A 26,765-nucleotide genomic window follows, 5' to 3' on the forward strand; every position below is an offset into this window, starting at 1 on the left:
GTAATACCGATCGGTGGGCGACTCGAACGAAGATCACGTGTCACCTCCAGTTGACTTCACGGGTCACATGATCATGTAGGTTATCCGCGTGCACGATCAACTGTGTGCCCGCCTGTGAAGATACTCTTTTCGTACGAGCCGGCACGAACGAAGCATCTCCGATAACGTCATGTCCAGCAAGCCTGCGTACAAAGTTGGTAAGTGACGAGGCGTGGTATACGTGCACGTTTGAAGCATGTGCTCGCTCATTTCGGACCAACGTGAAGTTGCTCGCCATGCCGACCGGCACGAGCGAGATTTCGATAGGTATCTCTCGCGCGGAGAATACGAGCTTTCCATTGATACGTTTCTCCGAGGAGAATCTCTTTGTCCCACGATAGTAATCGTTACTCGTTTTACTAATCATCTACAGTGAAATGTGATTGCCGTAAACGAAAGCCGACCGACTCTTCGATCTTGCGCATTTTTTTTCATTTACGTATAATTAGGTGTGCAACGCTTCTGGAGCATGTTATTCGCCGACTGTTTCCTCTCTTGCTTGAAATAAAAATGAAATCTGTCGACCACGAACAGCGGACTTGTCCTTGGCGGAATGGGGTCGCAAGGAGATCACCCTGGCGGAGAACGAGATGCCGGGACTCATAGCGATCAGGAAAAAGTACGGACCCTCGAAGGTGCTGAAGGGCGCGCGGATCGCAGGCTGTCTTCACATGACTGTGCAAACAGCAGTGTTGATTGAAACCCTGGTGGAACTCGGCGCCGAGGTGAGTACTTCGATCGTTTTGACTGATATAGAATTGTAGACAAATTACAATAGATCATAAGTAAATCGTAATTAAATTATCGTCAGTTATGAATTATTACGTAACAAAATGATCTGTTCCTTTATTATAAATAAACAATTTCACCGTGTCGTATGATCTAACATTCAGAAAATAGAAAAATGTGTAAAGTGCAAATCTATTGTCAAAAGATCAATTACTTGAGCTTTTTTTATTCATATATGTAACTTGCAATGATGTTTACTATCAGTAACAGGGAAATAGTGACGACATAATTTACCACGACTGCAATGTCATGCATGTAAAAATGTCGACATATGGAAATAAATTTCTCCATTTAGAGATATCTTATCACCAACGGCCCTGATTTCACTAAGAGCTGCAGCTATTCACTCTTGCTTTGAGCAGATTTTTTTTTTCACCACAGCTTTTGCATGTGTAAGATTCTAATCTTAATATGAATGGTTTTATTTTCGTTTATATATTCCTAAATAAATTAATTTTTTGTAGTCTTATCTTGAGTTATCTTAAGTCATCTCGTGTCACTTTGTAAAAGCTACAATTTATTCAGTTTTGCTCTGAAAGAAAATATTTCTTTCAGTATAGCTTTTGTGAAATTCTAATTGCAACATAAATGATGTACTTCCAATTTTATACTCCTTTAAATTATTTCTAAAATTAATTTCTAATCCTAAAATCTTTGGAAACTAATTTTTCTCGAGCTATCAATTAATCATGATTATTATAAAATATAATATATATATAATAATATATATGTACACATAATAATAGGTTTTATATTCTCCCGTGAGAATAAATTATATTGCTCATGTATTATAGATACAAATAAAAATGTCAAGTTTTCTAGATAAAATTGCATCGCAGCTATTATTATGTTAAAGGTACAATGGTCGTCTTGCAATATATTCAGCACACAGGATCACGCAGCCGCAGCTATGGCGAAGGCCGGAGTCCCGGTATACGCATGGAAAGGTGAGACGGACGAGGAGTACACCTGGTGCATCGAGCAAACCTTAGTCTTCTCAGACGGCAAGCCGTTTAACTTAATTCTCGACGACGGCGGCGACCTGACCAACCTCGTGCACGTCAAGTATCCGCAGTACCTCACTGAATGTCGAGGCTTATCCGAGGAAACCACCACTGGTGTGCATAATCTTTACCGCATGATGAAGGAAGGCATGCTCAAGGTGCCAGCGATTAACGTCAACGACTCTGTCACGAAGGTTCGTACGAGCTTGCTCGAATTCGGGTGATAGCAATTCTCGGAACTGCCTAAAAAGCTTAAAGTTCTGTGGCAAATTAGTTATATATTTTGCAATCCTCATTAATGAGAATTCTTTGCTATTATTGTACATAGACATATACGCATGTCACACATAAAAGTTAATAACAAATGAATAGAACAAATTAATACATACATAAAAGTTAGTAACAAATTAATAATAAATTCAATAATAATTCCTAGTAGTTACTAGTAAGAAAATAGCGATGAATTCACAATCGCTAACTGAACCAGCGCTTGTTCCCCGCAGAGCAAGTTCGACAATTTGTATGGCTGCAGGGAGTCACTAATCGACGGCATTAAGAGGGCGACCGACGTCATGATAGCCGGGAAGGTATGCGTGGTGGCTGGCTACGGCGACGTTGGTAAAGGATGCGCACAAAGTCTTCGAGCCCTCGGCGGTCGCGTCATCATCACGGAGATCGATCCTATTAATGCTCTGCAAGCGGCTATGGAAGGATACGAGGTGAAACATCCTAGAAGATATTGCGCGAGATGCATATATTGCGATTTTAATGACCGTCTCGATTCTCTCTCAGGTAACGACGATGGACGAAGCGTGCACCAAGGGCCAGATATACGTGACCACCACGGGTTGCAAGGACATCATCGGAAGTCGGCATTTCGTCAATATGCCGAACGACGCTATCGTTTGCAACATCGGCCATTTCGACTGCGAGATCGACGTCACTTGGTTACAGAAGAACGCCGTGGAGAAGATGAACGTGAAGCCGCAGGTGGATCGATTCCGGCTGGAAAACGGCAGGTGTGTACGCTCAAAGTGATTCTGATGCTTTCTGCGGATGCAGTTCAGAACGCAGCAAGTATCCAATGAGGGAACTCTTGAGAACCTTGCAAAAATAACTTCTCTCATTCGACATCTGCTGCGTTCCGAACTACGTCTAGGAGAAGTGTTCAAGTCGTTTTGGAATTCAAATTATGTTTGCATTAGTATTATGTGTGTCCGTTTGCTCGAGGAAAACTCGACTTATTTGAGACTCACGCGATCATTCGAAGGATTTCGACGAGTTTCCAGAGCAATAAAAATTATTATAAAATTCAGTGTTGTACATCACATTTCACACATGTTTCAGGCACATCATTCTCCTCGCGGAAGGCCGTCTGGTAAACCTGGGCTGCGCGATGGGCCATTCGAGCTTTGTTATGAGCAACTCGTTCACGAATCAGGTGCTCGCGCAGATCGAATTGTGGACCAAGTCGGATCAATACTCCGTCGGTGTGCATATGTTGCCTAAGAAGTTGGACGAGGAGGTAGCGGCGTTGCACTTAAATCACCTGGGCGTGAAACTTACGACTTTGACACCGGAACAGGCCAAGTACCTGGACGTGCCTGTGGAAGGACCTTACAAACCTGACCACTACAGATACTAGCCACCAGAGTTCGTACGCGTGTACGAAGATTTACGACGAATCGCTGTGTAAGAAAATAAATTGTTTTTACTACACCTATATCCCGTGAGAACTGCGTGTATCGCAAAATTTCCCCCTCTGCATGGCAATACATTGGACACTTGCGACTCCATGACACTCGTGAGAAGCATCGTAACCATGGAAAGGGAAGCTAAAGCACAAATTAAAGAAAATATAATTTGAAGCTTCGAGTCATTTGACTTCGAAGATTCGAACTTTCAAATCTCTTGACAGAATTAATTTTTCAGGGTGCAACGAGATTTTGCGTGATTAATATCGTTCGAATATTCACATTTCGAGATCTCGTTATTCGACTATAACGTCTTGAAGCTTCAAGTACAATTTATAGTTCTAGTACAAATAACTTCCTCGAAGAGAGTATCACTTCAGCAGTTGCGACATTGCGGACCGATGACCCTGGATTGTTTGCGATCGTCGTTGAACTCTGATCTCGGCAACTTAAGATTAATTGGTGTTATTTGTCGATTGTTTTTGACGCAGTACGACAGGCAGCCATCGGCGATATGAAGAAGAGATTTATTCTTGCGGAAATTGACTCTTCTCTCTCTCTCACAGGCAACACAACGCGATCGCATGTGTATCACAACTATGTACAATAATTTCATCTACACTAATTACATCTTAAATAATACCGAGCTCCCCTGCAGACAATAGCAGCCGCAACCCGTGGGACACAGTGCCTCGCTGCTGAACCACGCGGCTAGATGCTGCGTGTGTCCACCGTGGCCGCAGAGCATGCAGAAGTTGCTCAAACCTAGGTTGCCAAAAGAGAATCAGTCTCGTGTCAAAGTCGAAATATCCATGTTAGATGATTCGTCGAAAAGCCACGAAAGACCATCATACCTCTGACCGCGATGTGACATATGACGCATTGGAAGCTCAGTCGCTTGCAGTTCGCGCATTGCGGACCACGACTGATCTTGTCGCAGATCTGACACTGGCATTGCAGCTCGACGCCCTTGTGCGTGTCAAAGGGCGGTGCGCTGAGGTGCTTCAATACCTGCGCCCGGGCGTCCAACAGCCGCCACCTGTGCAATACCTCAGCGTACGCCTTCTTGTAGCCGTCGTACAGCGCCGTATACTTCTCATCGAGCAACCTACACACAGTACATTTGGGTCTCTACTTCGAGGCTGGCAGCTTAACAAAGCAACTCGCTCCGAGACCTTAACAGTTCAATCAGTTTCACTTTAACCTTAACAGTAACATCAAGCGTCTCTCAGGTGTGGTATAGTTTCTTTCACTCAACTCAATTATGCACGAAAATTACATGCACAAAGTAAAACATAAAAGAACAGTGATTAAAATTTATAAATGATTGAATCTCATAACAAACGTTTGATGAGATACGTCCGACATGGACGTGTTACTGTCAAGGTTAAAGGCGAGGTTCTTGTCGCCTGTCCTATAACGTACTTGATGTTCTTGGCCGAATCTCCGAACGTGTCCTGGATAACTTTCAAATCGTCCAGCGACTCCGACCACGAGTTGGAGCGGTGCTGCTTCAGGTTCTGAAAATTCCATCCCTCCAACGTGGAATTCACCAGGTGTATAGTGTGGTAGGGCGAACCGCCAGGCTAAAAATGTCACGTCGGATTGAATTCGCTCTGATCTATCAGAGAAGTGATTGCTGCGACTCGTGGCTGTAGCTTTAACGATAGCTTGCTCGTGCCATTTAGTGCCAATTTCCGCTATTGGCGAAAATGAGGAAAGCGTCGTTATCCATCGTTCAATTGTTTGCTGAGGAGGAATCGACTTGAATTTTGTTCACAAAAATATCAGATTAAACTCGTTAAAACTAAGGTCACAAGTTACCACAGGGTAATATCTATATCTAATCAGGCGGCTTGACGCAAACGACAATTATTTGCTTCGTGTGCGAACAATTCACGTAAAACAGCACACACACATCGTACTCCAGCAACGGTGCAACTCATTATAAACGATGTTACTTAAAATTACTTACTCGCTATGAACAACATCACATTGTTACTCTTTCTTTTTGTTCGCATATTATACACACATACACACACGCACATACATGACGAGCACAAGATACATCGCACGTCACTTGAAGAAGTGACGCAACTCAAACATCGTATAATTGCTCAGGGCAGCAAGGAAGCAGTCGACATTCTCTCGTGATGTCGACTCGATCTCTGGAGCTGCGTCACATTTTCCATGCGACATGCGAGATGTATCGGCATTTTGACCAGGCACAGTTAAATCCGCACTCTTAGTAGCATAGTGACGCTTCCAGTCCGATGCTGAGAGGCGAATGCAAAATAACGAACGATAACGGAGAATCCTAAGAACCAATATACCTAAAACACGTGCACTTGTCACGTTTCAACAGAACTCGGAGATCTTACCTTCAACCACCATTTTCCTGTGGAAAGCCTCTATAACAGACGTAATATATAGTATCAGATGTCAATCGATATGATCGTTGGTTGTGTGTATGTACAATCACATGACATAATTGATACGCCGGTACAGTATAGTGAATTGTGTATTATGAGATATGTAACGCATGTGAGATATCCCGTGAAAATGTCCAGTCGTTTTACATGTGGTTCTTAAGAATCTCCTGTGAAAAGTCCGCCGACAGTTTCGGCCAACGTACGACACGTGTCCATCGTTGACACCGTTCGCGAGTAAATATACGCATACACCATACCGTCGTATTGTGCACAAATCACTCACACACACACACATATACACACATTACGCGAAGCGTTATTGCTTGTTCTCTCGTGCATCGGAAGAAAGAGACACACGCTGTGCATGAAAGACCAAAGATTCCGTCTTCATCGGAGACGTTCATGATGCAGAATTTATATGCAAGACGGAAAACTAGAGTGCGAGACCGTGCAATCGTACATCGTTCACAGTCTTCCCGTCGATTTTAGCGAGCAGTGCTGCCTACTAAAGTACTCTCAGTCGTGCTGAGAGTTTTTCAAGTGACGCTCGATCCTTGCTCTTTATTCTTGCTTTCTCGTACATGTTGTATACTTACACTGACGTTCACGGATTTGCTGATCAGCCGGGTTTGTGCGGCGTCTGTGTTCTCAGATCTGTAGCTGAAGGCGCAGCTCAACATGCCGGCCATCTGGATGTCCGATTGATTCGCATAATGCTGTATTCTAAACAAATGCAGAATTACGTATTAATGTTCACACACATTTATCGCTCGTTTTCTTCCTGTATAATTTTATACGTTAATATATTAATTAAAGCAATCAGTGCGAGATTATGCAGAGCAATCTGTATGAAACGGGAGCGTGTAGATGAGAAGTTTAGATCAGAAGTGAAGATCTTGAAGTTTTAAATAGTCGGGAATAATTTCGACAGATTTAATTGACTCACTCACAATGAATGAATGACGTTCTGGCCGAACGGGTGCAGAGGCCAAGGAGCGTCGATATTGGGAACTTGGCACGAATTCTGTCCGATATTCGAAATCGGCTGCGAAATGACTAGAGCGGCGAGACACCAAGCTTGTACCAAATCGGACCGTTCCAACGAAGCGGCTATGTTCGCATTATATTGACACATGGCCGGGATGTCCGTGATATTGATTCTAGGGTAAAACATGGATATATACATATAGGACAAAAAATATTCCTCTCTCTCTCTCTCTCTCTCTTGGATTCTTCAAACTGTGCATGCTTACATGTATTTTTCAGCAAGTTCCTTGTTCACGAAGAACAACGACGAGGCGTCGTATATCGTGACCATCGGGTGGTAATTCTTGTAATCGGACCTCTCGTGCATTCTGCTCGCACCGTGCAATCCTCGTCGCATGCCTTTCTGCTACATCGCAATTATATCATTATTAACACACATTATATCGGCACTCATCACTCGTTTCTTCCTTTTTCCTGAACTACTACGGTATTGCGGCTAGCTCTCGACACCGTACGATATAGAATATTAGTAAAATAATAACGCGCGTCTCATCACATCGCGCTTTTGCACGCACCAATTCATACTTACACGGTCTTGGTAGTAGTACGAGCTGATGGACATGTTGTCGTTGGTCGGCACATAAGAGTTTCGGTACATGTGCATGAAAGGCTCGCCGTTGCCGCTCCCCAGAGCGGACAACGCTCTGGGCGTCGTGCCTCCCGCTTTCATAATGTTGGACGATCTCTTTGCGTACGAAGGACGGCCGAAGCAAACGAGTATACCTGTCCGATTAGCAACGAAACGACAGGCAAACGATTAACGGGGGGGAATACTTGACAATAAATTAGACGTACCATGATACACACGAACGACTTTGGCTCATTGCTGAGCGGTGAAGAACATCCACCGTCGGCTTTGTTCCATGAAAATACTTGCAAAATTGAGGCGTGTTTATTGAATTGCGAAGCGCAACCGAGTCGTCTGCGTGTGCATCATGTCTATTACCTTCTCTTGTTGGTACTATCGAGTACCAACGCGTCGCGAACATGTACGTACCTACGCAACAAAACTTGGCGCCAGACGTCCTGGGGAACGGTATGTAGGAGTCCTGATAATTCGCGCAGATATTGGTCGAGCTAAGGAAGTTTGCGTTGTCTTGTATGTGATACGTCAGCCGACCGTTCTCGTCCTCGTCGTTTTTACATGTCTGCGACGGACAGATGAGAAGAATTAAGATCTCCATAGGTTCTGTTCTGTAACTTTTCACGACAGTATTGTCGTGATCACAACGTTTTCATTGCGCAGTATTCTTCTACCGAGTGTTATATCTGCGCAACCACAACGTCGTTAAACCGTCGTTAAAAGTTAGGAAAAACAGGTCGGACTCGAGCAATTATGCACACGCCGAGGAAACGCACTCACTTGCTCCAAAGTGTTTATCAGTTGCCTGAGACACGGCTCTAAACATGACCGATTCTTCCTGACGCGCTGTTGAGCGGTCTGCGTGAGGACCTTCAGCAGTTTCGTCATGGTCGTATTGTCGATGGACGTTCCAGGGCAGAACTGGAAAGTCGGTTGCGCGCTGTACGGATAATTCACCGGAAAGTTCACCTTTAGTATCACATTGTAGTTCTTTGTACATGCGGTGATCGTACAGCTCCTCTCTGTCGCATCCATCGCGTTCACCTGCATCGCAGAATGCGATCGGATCGCTTTTTTGTGACTTGTCGGAAGCGCAGCGTTAGGAAAAATTACCTCTATATTTGGTATATTCATATTTATCAGGGAGAACTCCTGCTGCAAACTCTTTGGCTGAGTGGGCGACGAGACTTCCTTGGAACTGTCCGGAAGGTTGATCGTTTCCGAGTGCGGCACGGGCTCGTCCACCTTCGTTATGTAGTTGATCTCGGGCGCACTCTGCGAACCGTTCAGCTGCAATTCTTGAGTGGATTGCAAAGTCCCTGTACAAGCGAGGGTACTCGTTAGAACACACGTTTTGGAGTTTCATCGCAGTGCATTTCCTTTTGTCTTCGTTATATTTTAAGATGAGATTCCACGTACTTAAATTATTCTCTTCAGAGTACTGAGAATAAACTGATATGCCATCGTCTATACCGCTGCCGCATAGCTGATAACAAAGAGACATATTTATCGGTTGACAATTGACAAATAACTGTGTCTGATATGCGGAACTGTATAGAAAATGGAAAAATAAAATGTATGTTTACCTTTTTCAAGAAGGGATCAATCTTGAATATCCTCAGACATTGATCCTTGGACCATGTGATAAGTTCAAAGTCATTATTTTCTGCGAGCAGACGGATAAGATTGAGACAATGAGATATTTCGATATAATGTTTTCACACGATATAATTTGATGACATTACCCAGTCTGGGATGTCGCCATTGAAATTCGAGCACGACATCCGTGTGCCCCGCAAACGTGTATATCGGAGCGTTGAGATTCGACATGTTCCACAGTAACAAACTGTTCTCTCCTCGTCGTAACTGCGGCACTACTATAGTCACTAAAGCTTCTCCGAAAGGCTACAAAAACATAATTTTGAGATAATATAATACACGCACACACGATATGTGGCTTCTAAATTTACGTTCTTTTTTTTCTTTACCGTATATCTCGCTCTCCACACTGGAGAATTTGTTGTCAGGATACTCTCGGCTCTACGAGGATTGGCGATATCAAAAACCTTGACGGTGCAATCTTGACTTGACGTCGCCAATTGATTGTGTTGAAAGGGACACCAGTCTAAACCATGTATCTAAAAATATACCAGAGAAATATTTAAAAAAAGGCTATGTGAAACTAATAATAGAAAACGAAAGAAGTTGTATACCTTTGTTAAGTGAGCTGTGATATATTGCACTGGACTATTTCCTTTTCTCTGGTCCCATATCTTCACGTCACCATCATGCGCTGTAGCCAGCGTATTGGGTGATAGTGCATTCCACCGTACTTGAGATGATCCCGCTGGAAAGGAAAGAATGCAGAATTACTTGTTTCCAGTCAAAGAAACCTGCTGTCCATATTAAGTCAATATTTATCTTACCAACTGCAGACAAAGACAGACACGGCTTTCTCTGATCTCTTATGTCCCAGATATGTATAAATGTGTCGATACTACAAGAGGCTATAATGTCTGGCTCTTTGGGATGCCAATTTAAATCACTAATCACACGTGTATGTGCCTTTAAACTCTGTGTGGTTTGCAATTCATATCCTCCTGCCCCGGTGAAACTTAATATCTCAACTCTTGAATTACTCTGTGACAAAAAAATATCATTTCAGAATAAAATAACAGCAGAAATATCAATCTTTCACATGTACTATTTTCCCAATAATAAATGATTATACACAAATTCTTACAGATATTGCACACAAGTGACTATTCAAATCACATGGATTCCACTCTGCAGAGCCAACTTCATATTTGCTTTGCCGTTGGAACTTCTTCAATGTATTCATATCCTCGTCCAAACGTTTCACTGCAAAGTACCTGCGTCTACAGACGATATTGACAATTTAAATTACTTTCAATGTAACCACGGCTGTAACTACGGTTAAATCAACTTAGTCAAACTAACTTTCGTGTATGGTAATTGGGAACGTTACGGATGTTTTTCGCGATAAATCAAGTTACTTACCCGGCTAATAAAACAAAGTTGCCGGTCGCATCCACAGCCATGGTGCTAGCCTGATCATGACGATAAAATGATAAACATAAACATTTGCATTTTCTCTTTTTCCTCGCTAATGCGAACGACTTATTGTTTCCTACGCGGGAAAATAGCTCGCTCGCTCGCTCGCTCGCTCTTTCTCTCTCTCTTTCTCTCTCTCTTTCCTTCCCTCTTTTTCTCTCGACTCACCTGTAAATCGCGGTGCTCCGCCGTGACCACATAGTCGCTGTTCCAACGCTTGGACATTTCTCAATAATGAATTCCGACCATTCCTGTTAACATTCTGCGTCAATTCCGCACTATAAGCAGGAGGTTAAGATTCTGTCAAACATACACACGCCACAATAAATCATATATGCATACACAGATACACACTAAACTGCACCGAATGCCGTTTGGAACGAAACGATTGTAGATGAGCGCGCCATCTCTACGTTAAATATCTAAATTCTACATCCTAACTGGAGCGCGCTTTATTGTGACACCTTTTGATTGTGTGCTCTCTGCTTAGCAATTTTATATGTCAAGTAAGAACAAGAAACAAGAAAGCTGTCTTTGAAATCGGAGCATACCAACCTGCCTTTGAATGCAAAAATGCGCGAATGGACGTCGTCGAAGGAAGAACGAGCGCGTTTTCTCTCTTTCTCTTTCTCTCTCTCTCTCTCTCTATCTCTCTCTCTTTCCTCTCCGGGTGAAGAAGGCTCCCGCTTTTACAAGTGCGCATGCGCTTATGCAGCGCGTCACTCATACATAGAACGCGGCGTCGCTGACGTAACGCGATTGGCTACACGCGCGTCGCGTCCTCCCTCTACCAAGTGATGAGCGAATGAGACGAAGGGAGACGGAGACGTGCGAGCGAGCAAGAGGGCACGATAGAAGTCTCATGACATCGCGTTCCTATTTCTGTCACATAGTGACGCTCTTGTGCGCATGTGTAGCCCCGTATCACACACGCTATACAAATGCGTATATACTCGCGCCATCGTATGTGTATACGTGTGTGCATTGTATATACATGACCGTTGCGTACATACGACGTAGGACGTACGCGGTGAACGTAACTGACATCGAGTCGCAATTAGTTGATAAACTGGTCGAGCTCGCGCGCGAATAAAGTCGAAGTTATACAGACGAGAGAGAGGGATATATAGCGATCGACGACGAAGGATTCGGTGTGCGGCGCGTTAAGCTCCGGTTAACCGCGGCGGCAAATAATTGATTTCGACAGTGTGATATTACGTCGCAGCGGAACACAATGTCCGTGATTATGGATTGTTATCGTCAATAGCGGGCGCTACGCGTTGAAGAGGTTCCTCCTGTCTTTCTTTCCGCGCGCAAGTATTTTTCTCCTGCGAAGGAGAGAGAGAGAGAGAGTTGACGTCTACGATCCTTGTCGATCGGTGGAAGCATCGCCGTAATATCGTTTTACCGCATAGCTCGCGCCTGTTTTTCGTACGACGCGCGCGGCTTTTGCCGAAGACAGTGGTAGGAAAATTCGTCAGAAAGAGGCAACAAGCGAGCGCCTTGCCCTTTGCCTTTTCTCTTCTCGCTCGTTTTCTCGCTCTCTCTGTCTACCTATATCTGTTTCTCTTTACCTCTTTGTCCGTCCGTCTGTGTCTCTCTCTCTCTCTTTCTCTCTCTCTTTCTCTCTTTCTATCTATCTATCTATCTATCTATCTATCTTCCTTTATCCGTCCCACCCTACCTCCCACCAACCTTGTGTTGGAGCATATAGCTTGTTTGTCTCACTCCATTACGGTCGACCGTACAGCGAGGCGAAACGCTCGTTCGCTCGTGTATCTTCGGTTGCAGAGAGTGCAAACGTGATCGTTGTGTCTCATCGCTGACCTGTTTGACTGGACTCGAAACTCGCTCTCCCCCAAATCCTTAATTAGCAATTTGTGATGTGCAAGTACAGCGACGCCGGGAAGACCATTACGTCGACGATCAATCTCGTGCACTCGAAAAGGAAAGGAATTTTCATACGCATAAAAGAGATGCCCAACAATCTGATAAGTCTTCGAAGTCGAAGAAGCTATCTAACATTTCGCTTGTACTGAACGTACTTGACCGTGCGACTGAGAAACCAGGTCAAGATTTGCCTTGAACGGCTTGAGTTAATAACAAGGCTCTGAGGCCGCTGAAATGTCTACGTCGTCAACGTGAACGACGGTTGAGCCCGTCTAGAGGGTGCGACATTGACGAGCGACAGCAGCAGATTTAAAGCCGCTAATCAAGTTTTTTCTAATCAGGACGATCGACGCAACTTTGTTATCACGATGAAGCTGCTGGAGAGTACCCGTTTTGAAGCTATCAACAGTGCCTTGTCTATCAAAACCGGAGACAGCAAGATAATTGGGAGGTGAGACGAGCTGAATCGTTGTTTATCTGAATCATATAGAAATCAACAAAGATCTGAGATCAACAAAGATTATCTGAGATCAAAAGGTATCACTTTGCATTTAGATTAACACTGTTTATATTTGCAGGATTGAGAGTTATTCTTGCAAAATGGCAGGTAACGACAAACAGATGTACAAGCGATTCAATGCGGAACAGGGAGTGACACCGCATGACTTGCAAGCTTTATCACCGCCACAGACATCCCTAGGAACATCACCGGCTCAAGGATACTTGAGGTATCACCTGACACTGCTGAGATTTTCACTTTTACTTTACTCATTTACTCGTGTAAATAAAATATTTGTTGTGTATATCTACATCTCTACAGTGCATTTGTTATGTATATAGTCGCAGTGTCTCTGGCGACGAAGATGGTCCATTGTGCGATACCATCAGCAGGAAGACATTATTTTATTTGATTGCCACATTAAATTCAGCCTTTCATCCAGACTATGATTTCTCTGATGCCAAGAGCCATGAATTCAGTAAGGAACCAAGTTTACAATGGGTGACAAACGCGGTGGACGACAATCTCAGTGCCACCGCGGGTGATCACTATCGTACACTGCGTTCCGCTCTGTGGGCGGCTGTGGATGATGAGATATCATTACACGAGTGTGATATTTACAGGTAAGCATTTATTGCATACGAAGAAAAGAAGATAAGAGATCATGCGCAATGTTGTATCATATGTAATATAAATCTGAATTTATATACATTGTACAATATGTAAATAAAATTTTATAGTTACAATCCGGACTTTGCATCAGATCCGTTTGGGGAAGATGGCTGCCTGTGGTCCTTCAATTACTTCTTCTACAACAAAAAGTTGAAACGCATCGTTTTTTTCACGTGCAGGGCAATAAAGTGAGTTGGCCTTTCTTCTGGAAGAAATACGACAGTTTGGTTCGTTGTATCTTCGACATGCACCGGCCGACCGACACGATAGCCTCAACACGTGAAATTATAGCATTCTAGAGCGCATAATGTATTTTGTATGGAAAGCTCTATGGTGTAACTTCATGTGTATACCTACAGACGGCTGTGTATTTAACCCTTCTTATTTTTGTAGCCCTCTCTATGTACTGGATTCCGGAGTTAGTAGTGATTTCGCTATGGACGAAGATGACGAGGACCGATATTAGATTTACACATGTACACATACACACGCAAGCACGCACATTGCAACACTTGCGAATTTATGTCCCAATTTCCACTGATCACCTGACGAGGTGAATATCCGTTTATTCTTGGCTGTTAGATAACTTTGAATCTTGATACATGACTTTATCACTCTGATGTTTATAATATATAATCAAATTGGTCTGATATTCCTTTAGAAGTTTTTTTATTTTGTGTCAAATTATTGGTAGTCACTCTGAGAGTATTAAGAGGATACAAGTCTTACTTCTGTAGATACTTAAGTGCTGGTGAATCTTTCAATATCTGTAACAAAATGTGCTATAAGATAAAAACTTTCATTTTTCTTACACAGATTTTATACACTTACAATTACACTTGTATTATTGCGCACATACATGTACACAGACACACAATATATACACGTATATATACGTACATTTCATACTACATTTATGAAAATCTTATAAATCACTTAGAATAAACCGTAAAGATTCTTCTATCTTTTCGTAAAGCAATTTATTACGTTATTACATAATATAATGTTTAAGAATTATTTTGAGGGCAAATTGTACGTAATAAAATTCAATGCTGTTATTTGAATGTAGACATTTTCTTAGACAAAAATTGTAACATTTTCAATCATACCACTAATTTTGTAAATATTTTGTATCGGACGGTTTGAAGATTGTATATATTTTTTTACAATTTTCCATCTTACTTCGTTTTCCTCTAGTTTCAAAATGCAGATAAAGTGTTATATACTGCTTTCTAACAGATTTACATATCTTTAGATAATACACAGACAATATTGATTTCCTCAATGCTTACCACTTTGTATTTTTACCCTTATAATCTTTCCTTAATTAATACTGTTTAATATATTTAAGTTACGTTAAGTAACGATAATTAGTAACGTTAATATGAATTTGCGCGTATTCAAGAAAAGAATGAGCATACAAATTATTTTCTTAATGCGACACAATACTCCTTTATAGTATAGCTAGCTATAGATGCTAGGAAAAACATTTCAATTAAACATGGTTTTTAACGTTGATAATCTCAAACAAATTTTAAACTAAATCGTTAATTATTATCTAGGGAATAATCAGGGTGAAAATATACGATAATCGATTTTATAAGATAAAAGTAAGGCCTGTTCGTTTTGTCTGCACTGCTGAACTGGTGCATTAAGTTAAAGTGTGACAAACATAGGTTTTCTCACTTCAACTTGTTGCACCAGTTCAGCAGTGCAGACAAAACGGACAGGCCTATAATCGTGGTGATATCTTTCATCCCTGATGAAAGTGGTGCGATATTAAAGTTTCACGCGCATGCACGACGTACTCGACATCAAAGAAGTATCTAAACAAGCAATATGGGGGTATCGTTGTGCTTCATAACATTACTGAAAAATATTTTTTAGAGTATATATTAGGAGGAGAGTATATACAGACGAGCGAGAAAAAAGTTTTGAGCCCTAGATTTCATACTACTGAAACCACAATTCAAATTGCATTAATTTTCCCGCCCTCTTGCGGTTTTAAAGCAGTGACATTTGGTCTTTCGAAACATCGTGCGATTTGGCGTTTGATGCACATAACCTTAAAATCAGCAGTGTTCACGATGGCAATAACAAAAGAGCATATTCCATTTTCCATCCACTTCGCGTTTCATCTGAAGAAAAATGTTGCTGAAGCCACTGAAATGATCTGTGTTGCATATGGAGAGAACGCTGTAAGTTATGCTACGTGTAAAAGGTGGTATCAAAAATTTCGCCAAGGAGATTTCAGTCTTGAAGATGAACCGCGTGCTGGACGCCCTCAAAAGATTGAAACGGACGAACTGCAAGCATTGTTGGATATAAACTCTGCACAAACTGAAAAGGAGCTTGCAGAGCAACTTGGCGTTACGCGACAAGCCATTTCCACACGTTTACATGCAATGGAAAAAGTTCAAAAGGAAGGCAGATGGGTTCCGCATGCACTGTCCGAAGACAACAAAAATCGACGGCGTGACACGGCACTCACTTTGCTTTCAAGGTTCCGGAAAAAGGATTTTCTGCACCAAATCATTACAGGTGATGAAAAGTGGATACTTTATGATAATCCGAAGCGTAAAAAATCATGGGTTGACCCTGGTCAACCTTCGACATCGACGCCAAAGATCAATATCCACGCCAAGAAGGTTTTGCTTTGCATATGGTGGGATTGGAAAGGTGTATTGTATTACGAGTTGTTACAGCCGGGTGAAACAGTAACGGCAGATCGCTATCAGCAACAATTGAGCAATTTGAGCGATGCGTTTGAAGAAAAGAGGCCATTTACTGACAAAGGACGTCGTAAAGTGATACTGCTTCATGACAATGCCCGACCACATGTTGCGAAAGTGACTCAGGACCATATCTTTGCGTTAGGCTGGGAACTTCTCCCGCACGCGGCGTATAGCCCAGACATGGCACCTTCCGATTACTGCCTGTTCCGGTCTCTGCAGCATTTCTTGGCTGATAGACATTTTGTGACACTTGAAGAGATACGAAAATGCATTGATGACTTTATCGCCTCGAAGTCGGTGAGCTTCTACCATCAGGGAATTCGCAAGCTGCCCGAAAGATGGCAAAAGGTCATCGATGCAAACGGGGAATATTTCGTTGATTAATATAGTTTTGTTTGTTTTTAAATAAATTTTGAATTTTGCAAAAAAAAGGTTCAGAACTTTTTTGCGCTCCTAATACATATAGACTCTAAAAACCTAACATTTTTAATATATAATATTATTATATATATGACATCATAATTATCTAGCATGTATAGACCAGACATCGGCATATTAACCTATTGTCCCATCTCCTATCCATCGCCCAGTTGCATCCCTCCAAAAACTGCCACTCATATATGTACATTACTGGATTCCATCCAATTTCGTGGCACATGCGCGTGAAACGTCACCGAATCGCAACACTGCTCTAACCTAAACTTAAACCTAACTAGAACTAACCTAGAATCAATCAGAAGCTGCAAAGAGCACGTCGAAGTACGTTGTCGGACAAAAGAGTTCCCACACAACCAAGATTTTCTTTGAAGTTAAAAAGACCTATTCTAGAAATTTAACATGTTAAAATTCCTAGTAAGTATTTATATATATGTACATATATATATATATGTATACACAATTTCATATTTTGTTAACATTCTAATATTTCAGATTAGTTTAGGTATTGGGGTATATGCTGGAATATATCTGGCGCAAAATTACGAGGTATGCTGCACAAATAATAAAATACGATATACGATATCCCTAATTTATTTGTTTTATTCAAACAAACTTCTCTTTTAACGTATTAATCTAAGATGTAGTTATACTAGCTAGCAGTTCTTTGTATAAATAGCTGTAATATGCAACTTGCTGTAATACAATACTTGCATCCTTAAATGATTCAAATTTGGAAATTGTATAAGGCTACATGTACGCATGTGTACGCAACATATTGTCGCTTTCTGCAGGACTATATTTCTTTTGTAGGTGCCACGTGTAGATGAGCCATCCAAATTGTACCAACGAATACAAGAGTTTCTAGATGAACACAAAAAGAAGCCATGATCTTTTGTCCCACAATATTGCTTATACTAATGCAATACTAAAGACAGAACAAGAGGGAGAAACAGAAAAGGAATAAACATGTCATTATTGATACAGTGTACGTGACATTTAGCCCCCCAAGAAATACTTGTGTATATAAGTGTATGTACGGTGTATGCATACACCATATGTAAGTGTATGTACATGTAATATACATATGTGGTTATATATCATGTACAAAAAGATACATTTATTTTTCTATATGTTTATTTTAATAAAGAATATTTAGGTGATACGCATGTCCTTATTCCCGCACAATTTATAACTTAGCTAAATGACTCACGATTGCACTCTTGTCGAGCGTACATATGCACTTATTGTGATGTTCTTATTAAGTCTGCTACCGAGCGACTATGCACATCAAATATATATGAAACCACCACCGGAGTACTCCACTCGTGCCTGCGGCTCCACGAACGCCAGCCAATCGGATGCATGTGTTGGTAACAGACCCATGGACTGACACTTGTATAATGCTAACGCGATATTAACCAACTGTCCTAAGAAATATACAAATTTCTGTCCGAACGCGTGTGTTCCTTCGATCACTTTGAATGCTAGGGAGCAAAAGGTACACAATTATAAGTAGCACTGAGTCGTTCATACTCCAAAACTTCAAATACTTACTCTGCTGTAGCGTGAACAGTGCTTTGACTGGCCTGATGATAAGCATACAGACCATCATGATAGGAAAGATTGAGATGGAATTGCCAGCCATATACATAATAAATAGATTCATGGGTACTTGTTTAAGGGGACCCAATGCCAGATCCCAGGACTTCTTGATTATTAAATGATTGGAGTCAGATTCTCTCATATATTCAACATTGTGAAAGAGGGAACCAGTGGGTGTGTATCCTGGTGGGGACGGTATCTCCACGCTTTTGTCTTGTTTTGTTCTGCGAAAAATGCAGAGAAAAAAAGTTTTTGATAATTATTAACCAAACATGAGAGAAGAAGATAGAGAAAAGGGAGAGGGAGATAGAAGAGAGAGAATGGAGAAGTAAAATGTAAAAGGAGCAACTAGAGCAGCATGGACATTTTGTCTTGTCTACTTGATATGATTCTAATCAGTGTAATACGCAAATATAAGCAACAGATGCGAAGTAAATGCGTAAAATGTTTTGTCTCATTATTCGCGTCCTTCTACTCTATTTGTCAAATTTATATTGACAGGTTACATACTTGTGAGCAAAGTCCAAGGCCCATTTCGAACGCTTGGAACCCTGCTTGGAACTCGTTGTCATCGTCATCGAAATAACTCGCACTGATTTATCTGCTACGATAAATAACAATGACGAAGAACGAGTAATAATGCGTATGATTTAGTATGATTGGTGACGTTCAGCATTCACCTGAGCAGAAGGCAAAACTGGGAGCAGGAAGAAGTCTAAAAGCGGCCATACTATGACGGTTTTTTGCGACGGTCTCTTTCAATGCGCCCTCTAAAGAAATGGTTGTAAAGCATGTCGGTCGTATTTAGCTCCCGACGCTGTCGGTCAAGTCATTCGCGCTGTAATCAAATGTATGAAAAAACAAACACGCCTGTGTTCTCTCCTTTTTCGAGCAAACAATTGTCTTAATTGTAACCATAATGCTCTTCAACCAACTCATGTGTAAAATCACATAAAAGTTACTACTTATGAATCACTATTATCGTGAGCCAACGGTTTTAACTTTATATGGAAAAACATAAACATATTCAAAGTTACTCGAAGACCTTAATTTCTGTTCAAACACTCAATATTTTTGCAACCACAAAGCCAGAAGAACCACATGACAACCCATAAATGCAAACACCAGTAGCAGATAGAGTCGCATTCTTTCTCTTTCCCTGTCGTTCCGGCCAGCCCTTGAAGTACACATTAGAATACACACACACGCACGCACGCACAGGGCGAGTCTGATCTCTGTCATGTATATATATATTTTTTTTCTCCATGTATTTATCTGTGATTTCGGCAGTGTATTTTATTCTTATGTCGTCGTCCTCTTTAATACAAAATATGTACAGTAGCGATTAACAGTCGAAAACTACGAATCAAGGCTAATGGCAGTGTTTGTACCTGATACTTTTAACGATTTATCGGAACTCTTGGACAAACGTATCCGCTCCTCCGGCTTCAGGATCTCGGCTATAATCTTCTCGTCGCTACGCCGGTCGGTCGTCGCGGCGGCCGCCGCCGCCGCAGCCGCAGCCGCAGCCGCAGCTGCCGCCGCCGCAGCCGCCGCGACCGCTGTCGGCTGCACCATTATCTCCTGCGACTTCTTGCAACGATGCGTCCCTTCCGCGTTGCACGACTCCACGCTGGCCGAGGAGCCCTCTTCGGCCACCGACGCCAATTGCACCGTTTGTATCTCAGTCAGTGTGAGCCTTCCATTGACCTTGCCCTCTGCGAGGCCGACGGCCTGACGCGGGCTAGCCTCGGGTGCGATAACAGCTGACGACTGCGGTGGATTCTCCTCAGTGCCGATCGGAATCTTCAGAATGTTGACCGGTTCCATGTAAAGCTGCAAGGCATTGGCGTGAATTACTTTTGAACAACAGTATGTCTACCTATTGGAAGGTTTGGCAGTTTACCCGTTAGAATCATATTTTGGATTACGTATATAATTCCTGAATGGAATAAAATTTGTATAAAATTATTACAAGAAACATAATATAGTAATAATGCGATAAATAATTACACATATTCGATCGAAAGTTCATACAATTTTCTGGTAAGTGTCTTAAATGAAAGCTTGCGAGGCTACGAGAAATGATTCCAACAGAAACTGGAATTCATCATTGGGGAACAGCGAAACGTGATTACCGAACGAGAACCGTGTGGCGAAGGCAAAACTTACCGCCTCGAATGGAGAATCTAGAAATAATTCTTGCAGGAATCGCCGGGCTGGCATTCTATATGTACCGCTGCCCAAACGTGCGGCTACATCCGAAAATAAACAGGTATCCTGTCGAGAGAGAGAGAGAGAGAGAGAGAAGCGCAGAGTCAGTGAGCGCGAATGCTCGTTCTTACGATAATACTAACAAGGGAAGTAAGAAAGCACTCCTTCCGAGCACGTCGGGGCAGTTTTCCAGCGAGGGAATAAAAGGAAGCGAAGGATGCGACAGTACCTGAAACTTCTCAGGATAACGTTGCCTCAGTCTGAGCAACGCCTGACGACTATGACGATACCACACTGGGTTTGCGAGCCGTTGGGTATGCCTAAGTATCTCTCTGCGTGTAGAACATTTTAAAGTAAGACTTCGCTCTCCTAATATATCCTAATCGATATATTAATGTATCTTCATTAGTGCGTCCTGACATGGAGGCGCGACCAAAGTACGGGAGTAAGTCTGCAAAGAGAAATGTTCTCATCACCTTCGCAACTTTACATCCTGCTCCGTGGTGTCCCTGGTGCTGCTCTTGCCGTGATAACAAACGAGACACGTGCGACAGTGCTCGGTGTCCGGGTCGCACTCCGAGCTGGACTCCTCGTCGATCTCCGTAGTCTCCAGCTCGGATCGGACAATGTCCTCGAAGATGTTGGGCTGCGTCGGTTGAGGGGGCTCGGGGAAGATGGTGATCAGCCTCCTGGGTAGGCAGACGCCCATGTAGAACAGATTCTCGCTGTCGTCCTCCGGCGGCGGCGGCGGCGTCGGGGTGAGGATCGTGTTCTCCGCGATCCAGCTGCGGGACGAGTCCAGCTCCGAGAGACTTTGCAACGACAACCGACCATCTAAACTATACATCTGCAAAAAGCAGCAGGAATTATGTGCGCGCCTGCGTCGTTCAATCGCACTTGGAACCAAAGATGCCAAGTAACGTTCACGGAAACCTTCCCTCAGACTTGACGTTCATAATTCGACTCTACGTGTACGCATAGTCCAGATCGCGCTATGCGAATATCATCCTGAAGAATAATTTACGTACTTCTAAGCTACTTTGGGAGTAACTCGGCCTGCGATAGCGTTGTAAACTACGTAATCGCGCGTATCCTTCAGCGTCTTGTTGGCTTAATCTTTGTATACTCGAGACGGGACTCGGGGTTTCGCCTCTCTCTCTGAAAAGGGTACGCAAAATTAGTTACCGTGGGAAGAGAAAGGGAGAAAGAGAAGAAACTGATCCGAAGACAACTCACGGAAGAACGTATCGCCGCGCTTCGAGGTCCGTCGCCGCACTTTCGGATCGGTTCCTGGTCCGGCGCGCGATCGGCTCCGGTAGCTCCGGCTTGCCATCGCTGAGACTGCGATGATGTCGCTGCACAGGCACCGGGCTGGGCACCGGGTACCTCGTGGTGGGCGGTACCACCGGCCAGTTGTCGCCCCGCCGGTGCCTCACGCACGGCCAGTCAAAGTTGATCAAGGCGTCAGCACCGGCGCGAGTGGTGCCGATCAGGCTGAGTGCGTACATCGCGGTGGCGCGCACCGAGTAATACGGACACGTCTCTGCCATGGAGGTGATCATCTCGACGATGCCCAAGTGCACGAGGTGTTCGACACCGGCGGCCGACGTGCCGGCGTGGCCCAACGCCCACAGAGCGGACTTGACCTTGAGGATGCCGCCGTTGGGACCGACGCTGGAGTGCTGCTGCTCGTCCCTCGACGCTTCGATCGTCTCTATCCTCCAGCTGCGCTCCGGAGTGGTGTGCCTGGAGTCGTCCACGCTGGTCTTGCGGCGGGCTTCGGCGAGCGAGCCGTCGGTGCGCGACTCGGTCATCTCGGAATCAGGGATGGTCTCGAGACGACTGCTGCATTCGGCAGTCTCGTCCACGCCACTGGACGCGTCCGTCGGCGCGGCGAGGCTGCCCTCGTCGGCAACGTTGCTGTTGCTGCTGGCGGCGGTGGTGACGGTAACGGTGGCGGCGGCGGCGACGACGGCGACGGCGACGGCAGTGCTGACGGCGGTGATGGCGACAGTAGAGGCGGTGGAGGCAGCGGTAGCGTTGGCGGCGGTGACCACCAGGCGACACGTCCTGGTGGTCCTGGAGTTGTTGGACTCGGAGTCGCGGCGGCCACCGCCACCACCGCCGCCGCCGCCGCCGCTGCCAAACTCGAGCTTGAATCGTTGGAGCACCCGGGCGAAACGCTGTATGACGTTGCGACGGAGCAGCAGTTGCATGCCCAACTCGTGCTGCGCCAACTGGCCGATGAGATGCGGCGGCGTGAAGATGTCGTGCGGCACTATCGGCGAGTTGCTGGTCCTCCTCTGGTAGCTGCCGGTCTCGTCGCGCTGGCGGCGCGTCAGCGCGTCGTGTATCTCGCTCTCCACCAGGCCCACGTATCGCTCGGCGAAGCTGCCCGGGCCGATCCACCGTTCCAGCTCCTCCGCCGGCGCGGACAGGCTGGCGAAGCCTTGCTGCAGCGAGTACAGTCGGATCTTCAGCAGGTAACCCTTGTCGCCCAAGTGCTGCAGCCACTTGTCCCAGTCGCGCGACTGCCCACCTTGCTGCAACATCGCCTCCAAGTACTCCGTCTCTTCGCAGGCCTCGTGCAGCGCGTCCAGCGCCGTCAACGCCACGGCCATAGACGCGTCCGACAGCCGCTCCGCGAGCAACGACATCGCCCAGCGCACGGCGTCCGTCATGCGCGCGCGCAGTATCAGCCGGAGGAACTGCGTGGCGTACAGCCGAGTGCTCGACAACGTCGCCTCGGTGATAATCTTGCTGAGCACTTTCCTATTGGGCCCGTCCCGGGAGTAATCTAGACTGGAGACGATCAGCTTCACGTAGCAGTCATGGTTGGTGACCAACGCGAGGTCCTGCAGCTTCTCCAGGAGATTGAAGCTCTTCAACACCACTGTGCCCTTGGCCGAGTGGCTGAGCTGGCCGAGGAACAAGAAGTACTTTTGGCAGCACGTGGTGGACATATGCCGCGGCGAGAACAAGCAATCGTGCGCGGACTCGGCGGCGCGGATCTTGCTGATCTGCTCGGCTACGTCGCCGATCAGCTCGTTCAGCAGCCGGGCACCCTCCGGCTCGTGCAACTCCAGCAGGCAGTTGAGCAGGTCGCAGCCGGCCAAGGTGGCCTCGCGCGCGAACGTCGCGCTCGTGCCGAGCTCGATCCTGCTGTAACCGTTCCACGAGGGCTTGAAGTAACGCACCAGCCGCTTCATGAATAGCCGGTGGTCGGAGTCGTGCAGGATGCGCGTCGCGTCCTCCCTCGAGCGCAGGATTGCGCGGATCATCGGCCAGTTCCACGCGAGCGCGTCCTTCGAGATGAGCACCTGCGCGTCCTTCAGCAACGGAGTGATCGGCGACTCGCGGCCGATCCGCAGCCAATGCCGTCCGGATGGTCGTCGGCGTCGCGGCAGAGTCGGTCGTAGCCAAGTGCCACCTTGGAGGATCCGGTCTAGGAAGAGACTCGCCGGACTCGGTCTGCGCCGCATCATCGTGTGCATTCGCTCAAGGATCGTCACCGCTGCGAGCGCCTGATGTCTGCCGGCGCTCGCATGCTCCAGCAGGTTCGGCAAGGGTGGCGTGAGGTCGCAGACTTCAGACGGCAGCAACGAATGTGCCAGGTGCAGCAGTGCGCCCAACAGTACTGCCGCGCGCACCGAGATGAAGGTATCGCTGGAGACGATGGTCTCCGCCAAGGCGCGGTGGAGGCCGCACTCCAGCAGAACGTACACCAATAGCGCCAGATGGATCTCCGTGATGTTGGGACAATGCGACGACAAGGACGGCAGGATGAATTTACCCTCGGCCGCGACGAAGCCTTCAGAGAGCTTCCACGAATCCCTCGACCGGCTGGGGTCCACCGCGGCCAGGGCGACGTCCGGCTCGTCGGTCCATGTGGGCAGTGGCAGGTCCAACAACTCGTAAAGCAACTCCAGTACGGCCCCGCGCACCTCCAGCTGCTCCACGTACAGGATATCGGCGATAGCCTTGAGGCCGGAATTGTTGTCGGGCCGACAGAAGTGGATGACGCCCGGGTACGAACGCAGAATGCTCAGCAGGGCCAATTTGCTGGCGGCGAACCTCTGCTCGCGCTCCTCCTTGGTTCTCTCGATGTTGGAGGAGTGCAGCTCGCAGTAGGGCGCGGCGAAGCACAGCAGGGAAACGCTGCTGCGCGTGTCCGGGTTACTCAACAGTCTCAGCAATACTCCCACGATAGATTCGACCACGACCGCGCTCTGGCCGGTCATCGCGGCTCTTGCCAGTGTGCCGACACCGCCGCAACTGATCAGCAGATTCGAGTTCAGGACACCTAGTTCGCAGAGGGTCGCCAGGAATGCCCGGAACGCTCGGTCTCGCTCCTCTATGCCGCTGTTGGTCAGGCTGATGAGGGATCTTGCTAAAGTCGGACTGAAATGCTTAGGGGCCAACACCAGGATCCGCCTGACGAGTCGGAGAGCCTGCATCCTCTCCATCTCGTTGCGCAGATTGACGTCCATGCTGCGCGCCAAGAAGTACGGGTATTGCAGTCTGTTGATCGCGATGACATCTTGTTCCTTTTTGAGCATGTAGCGTACGGCTCGCAATGCGGCGGCGCGTACCTGGGTCGCCTCGTGCACCAGTGCCACACGTAAGCTGTGAAGAAATGTACACAGGTAACCCAGTGTGATTAGTAACGAGGTATCCCGTGCAACATGCGTCTATTCTGTTCTGTTTGCAATAAATCATTGACAAGTCTTACCAACAAAATAGATCGTCCGCTGAATATCCATAATCCTGGGCATCGGTTTCGCTGATTAATTTGACGATAGCGTTGAGGTAAGCTAACTTTTTTACACTTGGAACATTGTGACGCTGGCAGAGATTAGTCAAGACTTCCTTGACGTTCTCCTTTAATCCTGTAGAAGAAATCAATTTATGCTGCTTGCCAATTGCTCACAAAAGAGGACAAATAAGAGACAACCAACAAGTTGTACTCAAACAAAAAGTTGCCCAGACAGTGTGATATGTTGTTGATGTGTAAGATGATTAAAAGAAGAATTAAAGATAGAGACTTCGAGCGTGTATTCTCAAGTGCTTGAACTTTTCTTTTCCTTCTTTTTATCATCTTTAACTTAAGGACACCGTGCAAATTCTCAAACAGCAACAAATCTGTATCGTTTGACGCATATTGAAATGTACTCTACTATTTTTCGATTTCGTTAACACACATAGAACAGGCTGAACGCCAGAAAGACATGACACACCGATTTTTGTAACATAACGTACGTTAGCGGAAAAACGATATAACGTTAAATAAACGCACAAGAACACACAAGGCTACAAACGTCATCGACATAGGGACACCGATCAAACGGGAGGCAACGATCTGCCTGTCTCCCTCTCTCTCTTTCTCACTCTCTCTCTTTCTCACTCTCTCTCTCTCTCTCTCTCTCTCTCTCTCTGGTAGGTTAGGTTACTAACCTCTAGACAGGTCGAGTTGCACACAGTTGTCCTCGGCGTCCTGGCGGCCTGTAAACAGAAAGAAGCGAGGAGAGGTGCGTGAAGCGCGTGAGACCACTCGCGTGCGAATTTCAACAATAAAGCATCGTCACCACGCACTTCGGTGAGATCGGCCGGTTCGCAGACTTCTACCCCACATCACCCAGCTCGAGATTGCCATTGTCCGCTGGCACGTCGCGTCGCGTCACGCCGTGCCGTATTGAGCTTAGTCGGCCGATATCCGGAGAATCCGCGATCTTTCTCAATCACTTCTTTTCTCGATCAAGTGCGCGAAACCGCATTGCTTCTGCCCGACGACGCTCCTCTCGATGCGTGCGTGGTTATCGCGCGTCGCCCGCGCGTCGCGATGTGTCATTTTCGGCCGCGAGCGGGAGCACCGAGCGACCGAGCAAACGAGCACGGAACATTACGAATGCATGCGTGCGTCCGGAGAGAAATCCGAGAGAGAGAGAGAGAGAGAGAGAGAGGAGAGAGAGAGAGAGAGAGAGAGCGAGCACACCGGCGTTTGTCGTGCTCGTGATACTGCTACCAGAGAGGAACCTGAGAGCGGCCAACACGG

The 26,765-nt window shown here is 45.5% G+C and overlaps 5 protein-coding genes across 12 annotated transcripts; 2 read left to right on the forward strand and 3 right to left on the reverse strand.

The window, feature by feature from the left end:
* Nucleotides 1–31: 31 nt before the first annotated feature.
* Nucleotides 32–3,557, forward strand: Ahcy (adenosylhomocysteinase). Its single transcript, XM_011141163.3, has 6 exons — nucleotides 32–197; nucleotides 574–764; nucleotides 1,685–2,026; nucleotides 2,336–2,551; nucleotides 2,625–2,851; nucleotides 3,180–3,557. Exons 1-6 carry the CDS (start codon nucleotides 170–172, stop codon nucleotides 3,475–3,477), a joined length of 1,302 nt encoding a protein of 433 aa, XP_011139465.1. The 5' UTR covers nucleotides 32–169; the 3' UTR covers nucleotides 3,478–3,557.
* Nucleotides 3,558–4,032: 475 nt separating this feature from the next.
* Nucleotides 4,033–11,273, reverse strand: Wdr59 (WD repeat domain 59). 4 transcript variants are annotated; one of them, XM_011141166.3, is made up of 21 exons: nucleotides 11,219–11,273; nucleotides 10,832–10,941; nucleotides 10,610–10,659; nucleotides 10,332–10,467; nucleotides 10,015–10,228; nucleotides 9,802–9,935; nucleotides 9,577–9,726; nucleotides 9,334–9,493; nucleotides 9,175–9,254; nucleotides 9,008–9,074; nucleotides 8,702–8,907; nucleotides 8,369–8,632; nucleotides 8,003–8,153; nucleotides 7,535–7,728; nucleotides 7,212–7,351; nucleotides 6,909–7,118; nucleotides 6,555–6,681; nucleotides 5,908–5,937; nucleotides 4,952–5,112; nucleotides 4,381–4,634; nucleotides 4,033–4,291 (listed from the first exon to the last, which is right to left on the reverse strand). In XM_011141166.3, the coding sequence occupies exons 2-21, from the start codon at nucleotides 10,886–10,888 to the stop codon at nucleotides 4,152–4,154; spliced, it is 2,925 nt and encodes a 974-aa protein (XP_011139468.1). In that variant the 5' UTR covers nucleotides 10,889–10,941; nucleotides 11,219–11,273; the 3' UTR covers nucleotides 4,033–4,151. The 4 variants fall into 4 exon arrangements, with proteins under 4 accessions (XP_011139468.1, XP_011139467.1, XP_011139469.1 ...); XM_011141165.3 differs by having other exon boundaries at nucleotides 10,832–10,963; XM_011141167.3 differs by lacking the exon at nucleotides 11,219–11,273 and having other exon boundaries at nucleotides 7,212–7,348; nucleotides 10,832–11,017.
* A 381-nt stretch (nucleotides 11,274–11,654) lies between these two features.
* On the forward strand, nucleotides 11,655–14,782 carry Maf1 (repressor of RNA polymerase III transcription Maf1). Of its 3 annotated transcripts, none has more exons than XM_011141170.3 (6): nucleotides 11,655–12,127; nucleotides 12,414–13,004; nucleotides 13,132–13,281; nucleotides 13,394–13,675; nucleotides 13,793–13,912; nucleotides 14,118–14,782. In XM_011141170.3, the coding sequence occupies exons 2-6, from the start codon at nucleotides 12,922–12,924 to the stop codon at nucleotides 14,188–14,190; spliced, it is 708 nt and encodes a 235-aa protein (XP_011139472.1). In that variant the 5' UTR covers nucleotides 11,655–12,127; nucleotides 12,414–12,921; the 3' UTR covers nucleotides 14,191–14,782. The 3 variants fall into 3 exon arrangements, with proteins under 3 accessions (XP_011139472.1, XP_025162128.1, XP_025162127.1); XM_025306343.1 differs by having other exon boundaries at nucleotides 12,455–13,004; XM_025306342.1 differs by having other exon boundaries at nucleotides 11,655–13,004.
* A 2,699-nt stretch (nucleotides 14,783–17,481) lies between these two features.
* EMC4 (ER membrane protein complex subunit 4) lies at nucleotides 17,482–19,212 on the reverse strand. Of its 2 annotated transcripts, XR_003114102.1 has the most exons (4): nucleotides 19,010–19,212; nucleotides 18,452–18,723; nucleotides 18,108–18,381; nucleotides 17,482–17,758 (listed from the first exon to the last, which is right to left on the reverse strand). XR_003114102.1 is itself a non-coding variant. In XM_025306303.1 (3 exons), exons 1-3 carry the CDS (start codon nucleotides 19,075–19,077, stop codon nucleotides 18,185–18,187), a joined length of 537 nt encoding a protein of 178 aa, XP_025162088.1. In that variant the 5' UTR covers nucleotides 19,078–19,212; the 3' UTR covers nucleotides 17,482–18,184. The 2 variants fall into 2 exon arrangements, 1 of the variants encoding a protein (XP_025162088.1); XM_025306303.1 differs by having other exon boundaries at nucleotides 17,482–18,381.
* A 536-nt stretch (nucleotides 19,213–19,748) lies between these two features.
* Nucleotides 19,749–26,640, reverse strand: rictor (rapamycin-insensitive companion of Tor). Of its 2 annotated transcripts, none has more exons than XM_025306302.1 (9): nucleotides 26,306–26,638; nucleotides 26,168–26,215; nucleotides 25,446–25,602; nucleotides 21,950–25,339; nucleotides 21,742–21,871; nucleotides 21,190–21,560; nucleotides 20,943–21,045; nucleotides 20,672–20,779; nucleotides 19,749–20,335 (listed from the first exon to the last, which is right to left on the reverse strand). In XM_025306302.1, the coding sequence occupies exons 1-9, from the start codon at nucleotides 26,364–26,366 to the stop codon at nucleotides 19,859–19,861; spliced, it is 4,845 nt and encodes a 1,614-aa protein (XP_025162087.1). In that variant the 5' UTR covers nucleotides 26,367–26,638; the 3' UTR covers nucleotides 19,749–19,858. The 2 variants fall into 2 exon arrangements, 1 of the variants encoding a protein (XP_025162087.1); XR_003114101.1 differs by having other exon boundaries at nucleotides 20,144–20,335; nucleotides 20,857–21,045; nucleotides 26,306–26,640.
* Between the last annotated feature and the right edge of the window lie 125 nt (nucleotides 26,641–26,765).

This window comes from Harpegnathos saltator, unplaced genomic scaffold, assembly GCF_003227715.2.
Source record: "Harpegnathos saltator strain DR-91 unplaced genomic scaffold, Hsal_v8.6 scaffold774, whole genome shotgun sequence".
Classification (NCBI taxonomy): domain Eukaryota; kingdom Metazoa; phylum Arthropoda; class Insecta; order Hymenoptera; family Formicidae; genus Harpegnathos; species Harpegnathos saltator.

Excerpts from the sequence above, each read along its gene's own strand:
- EMC4 (XM_025306303.1), bottom strand. The coding sequence starts at position 19,077 with ATGACGATGACAACGAGTTCCAAGCAGGGTTCCAAGCGTTCGAAATGG. Across the intron at positions 18,724-19,009 it reads GCCTTGGACTTTGCTCACAA|AACAAAACAAGACAAAAGCG; the intron begins GTATGTAACCTG and ends CATTTTTCGCAG. Across the intron at positions 18,382-18,451 it reads ACTGTTCACGCTACAGCAGA|CATTCAAAGTGATCGAAGGA; the intron begins GTAAGTATTTGA and ends TTTGCTCCCTAG.
- rictor (XM_025306302.1), bottom strand. The coding sequence starts at position 26,366 with ATGGCAATCTCGAGCTGGGTGATGTGGGGTAGAAGTCTGCGAACCGGC. Across the intron at positions 25,603-26,167 it reads GCAACTCGACCTGTCTAGAG|GATTAAAGGAGAACGTCAAG; the intron begins GTTAGTAACCTA and ends TTTCTTCTACAG. Across the intron at positions 21,872-21,949 it reads GCGCGGCGATACGTTCTTCC|AGAGAGAGGCGAAACCCCGA; the intron begins GTGAGTTGTCTT and ends TACCCTTTTCAG.
- Ahcy (XM_011141163.3), top strand. The coding sequence starts at position 170 with ATGTCCAGCAAGCCTGCGTACAAAGTTG. Across the intron at positions 2,027-2,335 it reads TCAACGACTCTGTCACGAAG|AGCAAGTTCGACAATTTGTA; the intron begins GTTCGTACGAGC and ends TGTTCCCCGCAG. Across the intron at positions 2,852-3,179 it reads TTCCGGCTGGAAAACGGCAG|GCACATCATTCTCCTCGCGG; the intron begins GTGTGTACGCTC and ends CACATGTTTCAG.
- Wdr59 (XM_011141166.3), bottom strand. The coding sequence starts at position 10,888 with ATGTCCAAGCGTTGGAACAGCGACTATGTGGTCACGGCGGAGCACCGC. Across the intron at positions 9,936-10,014 it reads TCTGTCTTTGTCTGCAGTTG|CGGGATCATCTCAAGTACGG; the intron begins GTAAGATAAATA and ends TTTCCTTTCCAG. Across the intron at positions 9,727-9,801 it reads TCACAGCTCACTTAACAAAG|ATACATGGTTTAGACTGGTG; the intron begins GTATACAACTTC and ends GTATATTTTTAG.
- Maf1 (XM_025306342.1), top strand. The coding sequence starts at position 12,922 with ATGAAGCTGCTGGAGAGTACCCGTTTTGAAGCTATCAACAGTGCCTTG. Across the intron at positions 13,005-13,131 it reads GACAGCAAGATAATTGGGAG|GATTGAGAGTTATTCTTGCA; the intron begins GTGAGACGAGCT and ends TTATATTTGCAG. Across the intron at positions 13,913-14,117 it reads TTCACGTGCAGGGCAATAAA|CCCTCTCTATGTACTGGATT; the intron begins GTGAGTTGGCCT and ends TTATTTTTGTAG.